Below are 11,978 nucleotides of genomic sequence, written 5' to 3'. Positions count from 1 at the left end.
ACAGATTCTGACCCTGGGGACTGACCCTGACCCTGGGTCACAGATTCTGACCCTGGGGACTGACCCTGACCCTCAGATCCTGACCCGTTCGCAGGTTTCCGTCCCGTTGGCCGACGTTGCCTGGTGACGGCGGGGGGCGGAGCGTAGTTTGATGACGCGGAGGGCGGGACCGCGTTGCCTGGTGACGGAGGGGGCGGGCCGTAGTTGATGACGCGGAAGGCGGGACCGCGTTGCCGGGTGACGGCGGGGAGGGGGCGGGGCCTGGGCCGGCTGTTGATTAAGCGCATGCGCGCGGGCCGCTCGGCCTGCGCCTGGAGCCCGGGTTGGAGTCGAAGATGCCGCTGGAATTCGAGCTGTGCCCCGGGCGGCCCATCGGCGGCGACCACCCGTGTTTCATCATCGCGGAGATCGGCCAGAACCACCAGGGCTGCCTGGAAACCGCCAAACAGATGATCCGCATGGCCAAGGTAGGCCTGGGGGCCGGCGATAGTGAGCAGGGCCCGGTGTGAGCCGGCAATAATGAGCAGGACCCGGTAATAGTGAGCAGGGCCCGGTGTGAGCCGGCAATAGTGAGCAGGGCCCGGTGTGAGCCGGCAATAGTGAGCAGGGCCCGGTGTGAGCCGGCAATAGTGAGCAGGGCCCGGTGTGAGCCGGCAATAGTGAGCAGGGCCCGGTGTGAGCCGGCAATAGTGAGCAGGGCCCGGTGTGAGCCGGCAATAGTGAGCAGGACCCGGTAATAGTGAGCAGGGCCCGGTGTGAGCCGGCAATAGTGAGCAGGGCCCGGTGTGAGCCGGCAATAGTGAGCAGGGCCCGGTGTGAGCCGGCAATAGTGAGCAGGGCCCGGTGTGAGCCGGCAATAGTGAGCAGGGCCCGGTGTGAGCCGGCAATAGTGAGCAGGGCCCGGTGTGAGCCGGCAATAGTGAGCAGGACCCGGTAATAGTGAGCAGGGCCCGGTGTGAGCCGGCAATAGTGAGCAGGGCCCGGTGTGAGCCGGCAATAGTGAGCAGGGCCCGGTGTGAGCCGGCAATAGTGAGCAGGGCCCGGTGTGAGCCGGCAATAGTGAGCAGGGCCCGGTGTGAGCCGGCAATAGTGAGCAGGGCCCGGTGTGAGCCGGCAATAGTGAGCAGGGCCCGGTGTGAGCCGGCAATAGTGAGCAGGGCCCGGCAATAGTGATCTAACTATCTATCTAACTAATCATTCATTAGAAAAGGGAATAGTGCCGGAGGACTTGCGATTAAAAAGGGAGATAGATCCAGTCCAGGGGACTATAGACCAATTAGCTTAACATCGGTGATAGGAGAGATAGTGGAATCTTTACTCAAAGGTGGAGTAGAAAGACATCTCGAGAACGGAAATATAATAAAGAATAGTCAACACGGATTTCAGAAGGGAAAATCACGCTTGGCCAAGGGTAATGCAGTGGATGTAATATATTTGGATTTTCAAAAGGCCTTTGATAAGGTACCGCATTGTAGACTCATGACTGAGGTCAGAGGACAGGTCGCAGAATGGATAACAGGTTGGCTACAAAACAGGAAACAGAGAGTAGGGGTTAAGGGTACTGGCAAAAGGTGGGAAGTGGTGTTGACCTACCGACTCGGTGTTTGTTTTTTGGGGTCAAGCCCCACTCAAGGGTCTTGAGCTCAAAATCTAGGCTGACACTCCCAGTGCAGTAAGTTCAAGAAGGCGGCTCACCACCACCTCCTCAAGGGCAATTAGGGATGGGCAATAAATGCCGGCCTCGCCAGCGCCGCCCACATCCCATAAATGAATTTTTAAAAAATGTACTGAGGGAGTGCCGCATTGTCGGAGGTACCGTCTTTCGGATGAGCTGTAAAGCGCTTTGGACCATCATGAGGTCATGAAAGGCGCTACATAAATGCAAGTCTTTCTATTACAAATTTCAGCAGGTATTGGAATTTTGCTGATTTTTGAATGGGTCTTGTTTTGTAAATCTATACTACGTTTGTGTTTATCTTTGAAGGAATGTGGAGTGGACTGCGCTAAGTTCCAAAAGAGTGAATTGGAGTACAAATTTAACAAGCGAGCTTTAGAAAGGCTTTACACCTCCAAACACTCGTGGGGAAAGACCTATGGAGATCACAAGCGCTATCTGGAGTTCAGTCATGAGCAGTATAAGGAGCTCCAAAAATTTGCCCAAGAAGTTGGCATCTTCTTCACAGCCTCTGGTATGGATGAGGTACGTCCTGTTTTTAGGTTATTTTTGCCAATTTGTTTCTGTTTTGTGATTTTTGATGTTTAAGGTGCCCTGTAATATTTTATGTAAAGGCCATTTGTACTGGAAGATTTTTTTTTAAAAATCCAGTTTCATAGACGGTCTGATAGAAAGAGGTGCCTCTGGTCATGGATCTAAGCTCCATCCCTTCACAGCAGATAGAGATCTAAATATGGATTGCATACAGAAGGGATGGAGAGGTGCAAACCTTGTTTGACGTTTCCTTGTAACATCTGGAACATTGACAAAGGCTGATGTTTCTGCATTTGCATTGTTACCTATTGATCACATGCACCGACAAACTGCAGGCACACTGCCCACAGCTTTCCATGGAATATTGAGACCAACACGACTGTTTTGTTGGTGAACGGTGGGCTCAGACAATTGGCCCTCAATTATCAGGACACCAGGAAATCAAACATTTGGTCAAATGAGGTAACCACAGTCGGTTACAATATGGTAGTAAGCATGCACCTAACAGGATCGCAGAGTTTTTTTGTACGCATTCAGAACACCCTTCCAGATTCTTCCGTGGACTGAAGATTTTAGATGTCATTTAAAAAGAGAGACCTGTTGCGTTCGCTAGAGTTAGCATTTATTTCATTGTTTGTTTTTGAGTACCTCTGCAATAGGCACATACTGAAATCTGGAATCAAGATTGTTGAAATGAGTTAAAAGGAATAAGTTAGGAAGCAATAAGGAGGATTAGAAATGGAAAGATACAGCAAGACAGCCAGATAAGTAGCAAAATGTTAGAATGAAAGGAGAGTAAAAGCTTTGAGGATGGAGATCAGAATCCATGCGAGTGGTGAGCTGATTGTTGTTTGCTTCCTGTTGCAGGTGGCGGTTGAATTTCTTCATGAACTGAATGTGCCTTTCTTTAAAGTTGGTTCTTCGGACACAAATAACATTCCATATTTGGAAAAAGCTGCAAAGAAAAGTAAGCAAAGCTGCAGTAATTCTCCGCTTGAAAACTTAATTCAGTTTTACTTGTTCTGATTATTCTTTTTGTGTTCAGACCGTCCGATGGTGATTTCCAGTGGGATGCAAAGCATCGAAATAATGAGAGAAGTTTACAATACTGTGAAACCCATCAATTCTAATTTTTGCTTTCTCCAATGCACCAGTGCATACCCCCTGGAGCCTGAAGACGCTAACCTGCATGTGATCACGGTCAGTATGATGACTGCGTGTTGTAGCATTCTCACTGCATATCCAATAACTTTGCGGTTTACTTGCCTTGGAACAAATCTCCCAGTTTTCTTCCCCTTCTGACAATTGCATTTTTACTCTATTCTTTCTGCCTGCCCCACAGTTCTATAACTTATTTTGGTGATTGCTGATTCATCAGCCATGGGAGTGTTACAGGAAGGGCTGCTGGAAATACTGCTGCATGTTCAGCTGCTAGTTTTTATGATATGAAATGGGTTCATAGAATCAAACAGCACAGAAGGGGGCTCTTCGGCCCATCGTGCCTGTGCCGGCTCTTGGAAAGAGCTAACCAATTAGTCCCACTCCCCTGCTCTTTCCCCATAGCCCAGCAATTCTTTCCTTTTCACGTATTTAAAAAAAATTCATCTTCATCTTCCCCTCAGGTTCTGTTACCAATTCCCTTAAATCTGTGTCCTCTGGTTACCGACCCTCCTGCCAGTGGAAACAGTTTCTCCCAATTTACTCTCAGAACCCCAGCAGAATTCCCTTGCACTTCTTTCCTCTGCCCACAAGTGATCCATTGTTACAATATCCTCTCAACAGACAAAACTCCCATTTACAGGAAGTCCAGTTAAAATAATGGGCAGCACTAGAATCTGAACTTTGGTACTTTTTTAATACAAAGATGTAACGGATTCGGAGGTGACACCAATTGGTAATCAATGTTCCATTTATTAATAGTCAAATCAAACATGTAAAGGTATCAAATATTTAGACAACAAAGATCAAAACAATATTACCCCATTTGATCTCTGGGCAGAGGTTGTCATTAAGTTGGTGACATGGTCATTTCGAGTTTTCTCGCAGTGAGGCAGTCCTCGGACAGCTAAGTGTTCTTTCGACAGCTGGTGGTCTTCGCTAATTCCTCTGCCCTGAGCTCAAAAGACATTGGGTTTTTATCCCCACTTTGGCAGGAAACTCACACCATATATGGAACAACACTCATAAGACCCTTATAGATTAACAAAGTTGATTTTCAAAAAATTCCGGATGGTCAGCTTGTTTTACCGTTACTCATTTAACCACGAGACCCCTTTGCAAGGCTGTTTTTCAAATAATTCCGGATGGTCCATTTGCTGTAACGTCACTCGTTTAACCACAGGATCCTTTGCAAGGTAGCGCTGTCCAGCTACCTCGTCATGGTCCTGGTCCTGGTCTTGCTGCTATCTTTGGGTTCTTGTTCCGCTTTTATCACGTGGCTGCTCTGTCTAGCAAGGAGGGTGACGGGTCAATTACTAGTCAAAGGCTAACAGTTTGCAATTCGGCAGAATAGGCCGCACAGCCTGCAGAGCCTGATGGTCAGTAGTTTAAAGAAAAAGATGCCAATTTCTCCCTATTTCCAATATTCTTACAAAGATGACAGACTTAGTTGTTGAGCTGCGTTTTGTAGCAGGTAAGGTGAGGCTTCCAGGTGGAACTGGCTATGAAATGCTTCTTAAATATCACCATGTGCACTACAGGATTCCAGCTGTTTCATCACTGTAATGATAAAGCAATGTTGTTGAGAATGCTGGATAGTGTTGTTCACTTGTGCATCCTTCACACATGCCCAAAGAAGCTTGGCCAAGCTGTTTGGTTCTGGGGAAGTTGTGTGCTGAGCATGCCCAAAACATTAGTTCTGCTACTGTGTTCTGGGCAAAGTCTCCCATGTCCCCGTTCTCCTGTGTCTGGTAAAGCTCCAGCCAATAGCGAGCTGTCTAGTTCCGTGCTGTATTTTCTTAATTTCTAGAGCTGGGCCCTGCAGCTTTTAGCATATTTTAGGAAGGGTACATAGTTTTATTGTATTTGATCTGTTTCTAAATATTCTTATTTCCTTACACTGGACTGATTTTTGAATTGGCAGTAAGCTAGAGATCTAGTGCTCTTGTGGAGGGAAAGGGCTGTCCTTTTCAGCTATGGAGCAGCCACAATTTATAAAAGTTAGTAATTTCTCTGCTCTAGCAGTCATTGAGCGAATAGAACATTTCAAAGCTAGAAATACCTGAAATACTCGATACTCGGGCAGGCAGGGAGAGCTGTGCAAAAAGGGAAAATGCTTCTCTGAAACACAACTCCAGGCCATCGCTGTTATGTTGGTGAATGAAAGTCCATTTGGAGCTCACTGACTCCAGATACAACACTGTTTCACGGCTGACTGTCTACACCGACTCTTGTCTAGGTCTGGTGTCTGCTATACTTATCCAGGCAAAGAGCGAGAAACAGAATGATAGTTATATCCCCTGTAGAGAGAGAAAAGCACTGCTGACACCCAGACACCTCCAGTTGCCAGGTGGGTGAATATATCCAAAATCAACTGATCAGTGGCATCAGTCTCTAGTATAAACATGCTGATTGGACTAGAGCAGTGCACAGACCTGTAATTAAAGTTAGAGGAGTGGACATCTATTGCACACTTCAGACACTGTTTAAAGAGTGCAACAGCTGTTGAATTTTCTTCTTGCTATGATATTCCAACCTATAATTTAACTGCTCACCAAATTTGCCTTTGGCTTCTGAGCCAAGCAGTCCAATTTAGAATTAACAATAAAGAGCATCAAAAAGGCAGTCTAAAAAGCCAGTGAAAACCTGTCATTGATTCCCGACAAGCTCCTGCTAACCATGATGCATCTGCCACTCCATGGGAGGAAGCAAGGATGTAGAAGTAGCCATCAATCCAGAGTACCAACATTGGCATAGACCCAGGGAACTGGGGGCTGGTTATACTTGTCGAAATGAATGGGCAATAATGTGGGTCCTCAGACACACATACATATAGTATACATGATGCACATGTGTAATACATTTGCTAATGTGCAGGTATAGTATACACGATGTGCATTTGTAACTGCACTTGGTAAATATGAAGGTTTACATTATCATTGGTTTAAGTATATCAAATTCGCTTCATGGAAAAATGGGTAACAAGTGAACTGAAAAATCATAGCTCCCTGTGAAACTATTCAAATAGAATCTGTTAAGATAAACTAATAAATTTTGAATTGCAATAATTGTCCAAAATGCAGTGAAGCGAGATTAAGTTTTTACCACCATTCTATAAATGTCAAACAAAATTCCCCTTGCACTATTGCAAATAGGAAAAAAATTCAACCCTTGATACCTGAATTTCAGTAATTCTAATGAGCACATAGTCACTGCTGTCTGACAAGGTCCTTGTTGAACTTATTGACAGTATTTCAGTTTTAAGTATTAAATTGTTCACCGCAAAGCAGTAGCGGCTTGTTGTTAAACTTGAAGCCTGTTTTCACTATGTATGTAATGTTTGGAAGGACTGGAATGGGTTTTAATGTTACAAATCTTGAGATTGTCTGAGGCCCTGACTCGACTGACAGTGATTCAGAAGTAAAACTAATTCCTATTTGTTTTCTGACAGTATTGTAAAAAGTTAATGTCCTGAATTCCCAGCGGAAGTGGAGGGCATTAAAAGACATTTTCACTCCATGCAAATAACATTCCTGATGACAACAATGATGCCAATTGGTAAAATGTTGCCATTTTGTCTTTAACCAGATGTAGTTTGCCAAAGTCAATTGAGATCATAACAATGTTCCGCAGATGGATATTGTCACGGTTTTTTTTCTACTTCCAGGAATACAAAAAAGAATTTCCAGATGTTCCAATTGGATACTCTGGCCATGAAACAGGAATTGCTATAAGCATAGCGGCAGTAGCTATGGGAGCTAAAGTTCTGGAGCGTCATGTGACCATGGACAAAACCTGGAAGGGCAATGATCACCAAGCTTCTCTGGAGCCTGATGAGCTACGAGAACTGGTCCGCTCAATCCGTACTGTGGAGAAAGCATTTGGATCCTCCATCAAACGCATGTTGCCTTGTGAGATAGCCTGCCACAGCAAGGTAACTTATTCTTAGAACAGTTTGTGTTTAAAGTGTTAAAGAATAGAATCAAGCCTAAACAAGTGTTCAGTGGCTTTTTTTCTTAATGTACCAACACTTTAAGTAATGGATTATGCAGTGCAGTGCCATCTTGTGTAGGCAAGGAAAGATAAAGTTTAGACAAAGAGAGCGTTCTACACTGGACTTTTTTTTTGGTTTTGTGTGCCTGTACAAAGATTTTAAACCAATCACGTGTGATCATGTAGATGTATGAGAAATTAGCAATTCCAGAAGTGTTGGCTATTTCCCATAACAATTAATTGGTATGAAAGTAGCTAGAATAAGCACTAAGAAAAGTGTGGGAGCATACTGTAATTTGGGATCAGCTGTTTTCCCATTGAACGTGTGGGGAGCTCGTAACATACACAATTCCTGCTGCTTTAAAGCAGTTTAAATGTGGATCTTTCCTTTTTGTCTTTGTAGCTGGGCAAATCGATAGTGGCCAAGGTGATGATTCCAGCAGGAACACTACTGACCCTGGATATGATGACTGTGAAGGTGGGAGAACCCAAAGGCATTGATCCAGGCGACATTTTTAATGTTGTGGGGAAGCGAGTTATGTCCAAAGTAGATGCCGATGAAACAATCACAGATGACGTGGTTGAAAATTACAGCAAAAAGTCTTAAGTTTATGCAAAGACGGTGCATGAGCTAGAGATGTCTTGGAATTTAAATTGCCAATAATTTCAACTGTTAATTTATATATCAGAGTTTAAATGGGGAAAATGTCACCTTTACACTTCTGTAACTGCTGTCCAGCAATTCAATTAAATAAAAACTAAGTGAGTTGCATCAAATGATACTTCGTGTTAAATTCCATTATCAATGTTCAGAGCATTTTTAATGCAAAACTTATGCTATTAAAGCTTTGAAAACCTCAAGGTAGATCGTAAAGATATTGACTGGAAGATACAGAGGGGCATCTGTCCTAATTGTTGGTTCCTATTGGTGTCTGGGGACTTTTATGGATATGATCCATCAGGACTGCACTGAGAATGAGTAATGGGCATTTTGATCTTTGTTGAATGGCAGCAGATTCTCATTACAGGTTAATGGCATGAGATGTGTTCAAATAATTCTCCTTTTTATAGTTCAGAACTTCTGGCCACACAATGGAAGGGCTTCCTCCAGCCCATAGCTGAGATTGAAGACGAAGTGATGATGCAGTTTTGTGGCAAAAGGGGGAAATATTTTACTGGGAAGGGAGTCAGCCTCCCAGCATGCACCCCTCTTTGCAAAGCCCCTCAAATGAGGGTCTAGATTAAGTAGTTGGTTATGGGAAAGCCTACTGTATAGCAATAAACCTGGATGCTTAGAACATTAAGGTGGATGGTATGTTGTAAGCTGCCCTGTGTAGATCCTCCCACCATACTAAAAGCAGACATACATCATACAGCTGATGAATGAAGTTGAGACTTGGGATGACAGCTGGTAGAAGGTGTTATCTAGAGGCTAAATATGAGAACTTAGCCTTGTGTAGCTAGGGCTTGGTGGATACAATGACTTACTTGAAAGAGACAAGCAACTGAAACTGTACTACCAACTGGTGGAACTACTGTTCACGGCCCAGGGTCTGTATCCAAACTGATCAGGAGGATGGTGGCAATGCAGTCTCATTTTATGATGTATTCTGCTGTTCACCATGCTACTTTTGAGGAGTTCCTGGTGCTACTGTCCACCTAGTGAGGGCTCAAACCCATGCTTGTTAATTGTTTAACAACCACCCAGTGACTATCCTAGATTCTTTGGGATCAAGATGGCTCCAAGATAATATGCCTGGCAGTGGAAGTTTGGAATCAAGTCAACCTTCTGCAGCAGATTTGGTAAATCCGGTACGTGAACCAGTCGGCGGTACTCCCAAGGGACCATTGATGATTGACCTGGTTCACCGATGGAGCCTCGAGGTTATCTGGGGCTAGGGTTCATGGCATACAGGCCCATCCTTCTGCAGTGGCTTCCATGGCTACTTCTGGAAACTTGAGAGAGCAATTGATACACAATGCTGATATAATGGGGCAAGGGGTAACACACCAGACACAGTAGGCAGCAAAATATTTTGGGGGATAAAAATTTAGAATTTTCTAACATTGCTATAAGGCCATTATGTTTTATGTGGTCCTAATGGTTGGAAATGCGGGAAACCTTCACATAACCATTAGGGCTGCTATAATTTGCAATCCACCCTCCCTGTGTTCCTGATCCAATTCTTGTTTCCCTGGTAGTTGTTAGGGACAGGAAAAATAGGTCAGTCCATACTCTAGACAGCAACAACCTGCATTGATGCTTCCTCAGTAAGTTATTGGTGAGTGGAATGCTTCACCACAAGTGACTATTGAGGCAAAAACTAACATTTAAAAAAAGAATTGGATAGGTATTTGAAATGGAAGAATATAAAACACTGCAGAGAAAGGAAAGGGATTACAGTAGATATCTTACATTGAAGAGTTAACACTGGCACAAATATGATGGGCTGAAGGTCCTTCAGTAATCTCTGTGATCAATCTGTTCTCTTTCAACTGGGATAGATAGTCAGGAAGGGTGGTTAAGGACATACAAACTAAGAGCAGGAGTAGGCCATTCGGCCCCTCGAGCCTGCTCTGCTATTTGATAAGATCATGGCTGATCTGATTGTGACCTCAACCCTACTTTCCCATCTACCTACTATAACCTTTGACTCCCTTGTTAATCAGGAATCTATCTAACTCAGCCTTAAAAATATTCAATGACCCTGCCTCCACTGCTCTCTGGGGAAGGGAGTTCCACAGACTCACAACCCTCAGAGAAAAAATTTCTCCTCATCTCCGTCTTAAATGGGAGACCCCTTATTTTTAGTCTCTCTCACAAGGGGAAATATCCTCTCAGCATCTATCCCTTCTAGTCCCCTCAGGATCTTATATGTTTCAATAAGATCACCTCTCATTCTTCTAAACTCCAATGTATACAGGCCCAACTTGTCCAACCTTTCCTCATAAGATAACCCCCTCATCCCAGGAATCAGTCGAGTGAACCTTCTCTGAACCGCTGCAAAAGCAATTATGTCCTTTCTTAAATAAGGAATCCAAAACTGCGCACAGTATTCTAGGACAGCTAGATGCTGTAATGGGAAGATGGTAGAGTTAGTATTCTGAAAGGGTGAGATCAAATCAGCTTCATTTGGACCTACCTTGTTACAGTAGAAGATTGCAATTCCACCATGGGTGCCGATATAAATCTACTTGCCTCGTGCAGAGCAGCACATCTGTGGGCCAGTGCAGATCCTCCCCAGCAAAATAGTTGCTCTTTAACTGAGACAACTTGGACAGTTAAAATGGATGTGGCTGCTATAGAACCCACCCTGTAATACAAAGGAGGCAGCAGCGGCACTAAGACCCGACTTTGGAGAACCAGTAAGGAACTACTTCAGTACTAATGAGCAGAAGTGACATTGAGCTGTTCAGCTCCTTAGCATGTGTGATAGACTAAATTTTTCTTAACACAAGTGATAACAGGGGTTAAATTGGTTAACCCCCGAAAACTGGCACGGGGATCGCAGTGTGTGATTAACCTGCGCTCAATCGTTGAGATGCAGGCAGCACGTAACATTCATGCTGCCTGGTGATTTCTATGATTGCTGCGTGCAGCCAGCACTACCTGCATTATTGAGTGGGTGCTCATCAGGAGGAGGCCCAGATACCGGGAATGGCTAGCACCACTTAAAGGCAGCCTGCACCTCTTAAAGGGAAGGTGCGCTGTTGCTGCAGGAAGTGGTGGAAGTCACTGGTGAGGTGAATCTGTGCTGTGATATAGTGCAGCCTGGTGATGATGGGAACTCTGGAATTTTTAATGAGCAACAACTTAGCTGCTCAAAGTTTGCGGGACTCTGATATTTTCAAAATATAAGATACGGGTCTGAACGGAGATCAGAAATCGCACACGGAAAACACAGATGCAGGTCCTGTCGTTATGGTTACAAACTGTTGAGTTCTTTCAAAACATTGAATAAAGGTTGTTCAGCACTACACCCCCCATCATTAACATACCGACAAACCCTTCCAATCAGATGCGTCCTCTCACCCTCACACATTATCACTGTTGCAAGCCGCACACCCACAACTCACAAGTCACACACACTGGCAGCTATTCAATCATGACAGCCACATCACCCAAACATCTTGCAGGACACTCATCGACACACTTCCCATTTTCTTTCAGGAGAAGGTGGCGCATAACAGGAGGCAGCAAGTGGCAGTGGCTCCATGGAGCATGAACCTGCCGTCCTCTCTCAGGATGTCAGCATTCCTGTCCCACCCCTGCCACTCTGCCAGGGCACTTGCTGTTGCCTGTCAGCTAGCCAGCCCACTCCCTGTAGAGTATTGAAATTTTATTATAGGAACTGGTGTAGGCCATTTAACCCCTTGAGCCTTGGGTGATCTGTGATCTAACTCCATATACCCGGCCTTAGCCCCATATCCCTTAATACCTTTGATTAACAAAAATCTATTAATCTCAGATTTAAAATTAACAATTGAGCTAACATCAACTGCCGTTTGCGGAAGAGAGTTACAAACTTCTACCACCCTTTGCGTGTGGAAGTGTTTCCTAACTTCACTCCTGAAAGTCATGGCTCTAATTTTGAGGCTATGTCCCCATGTCCTAGTA

General features: G+C 44.6%; 1 protein-coding gene across 1 annotated transcript; it reads left to right on the top strand.

The window, feature by feature from the left end:
• The first annotated feature begins 269 nt into the window (after positions 1–269).
• On the top strand, positions 270–8,137 carry nansa (N-acetylneuraminic acid synthase a). The gene is made up of 6 exons (XM_067994869.1): positions 270–467; positions 1,985–2,200; positions 3,077–3,176; positions 3,255–3,409; positions 7,035–7,301; positions 7,764–8,137. The coding sequence occupies exons 1-6, from the start codon at positions 336–338 to the stop codon at positions 7,965–7,967; spliced, it is 1,074 nt and encodes a 357-aa protein (XP_067850970.1). The 5' UTR covers positions 270–335; the 3' UTR covers positions 7,968–8,137.
• Positions 8,138–11,978: the final 3,841 nt, after the last annotated feature.

This window comes from Heptranchias perlo, chromosome 1 (genome assembly GCF_035084215.1).
Source record: "Heptranchias perlo isolate sHepPer1 chromosome 1, sHepPer1.hap1, whole genome shotgun sequence".
NCBI lineage: Eukaryota > Metazoa > Chordata > Chondrichthyes > Hexanchiformes > Hexanchidae > Heptranchias > Heptranchias perlo.
The sequence above is the reverse complement of the archived record's forward strand: the minus strand, read 5'-3'. Positions and strand labels throughout refer to the sequence as shown.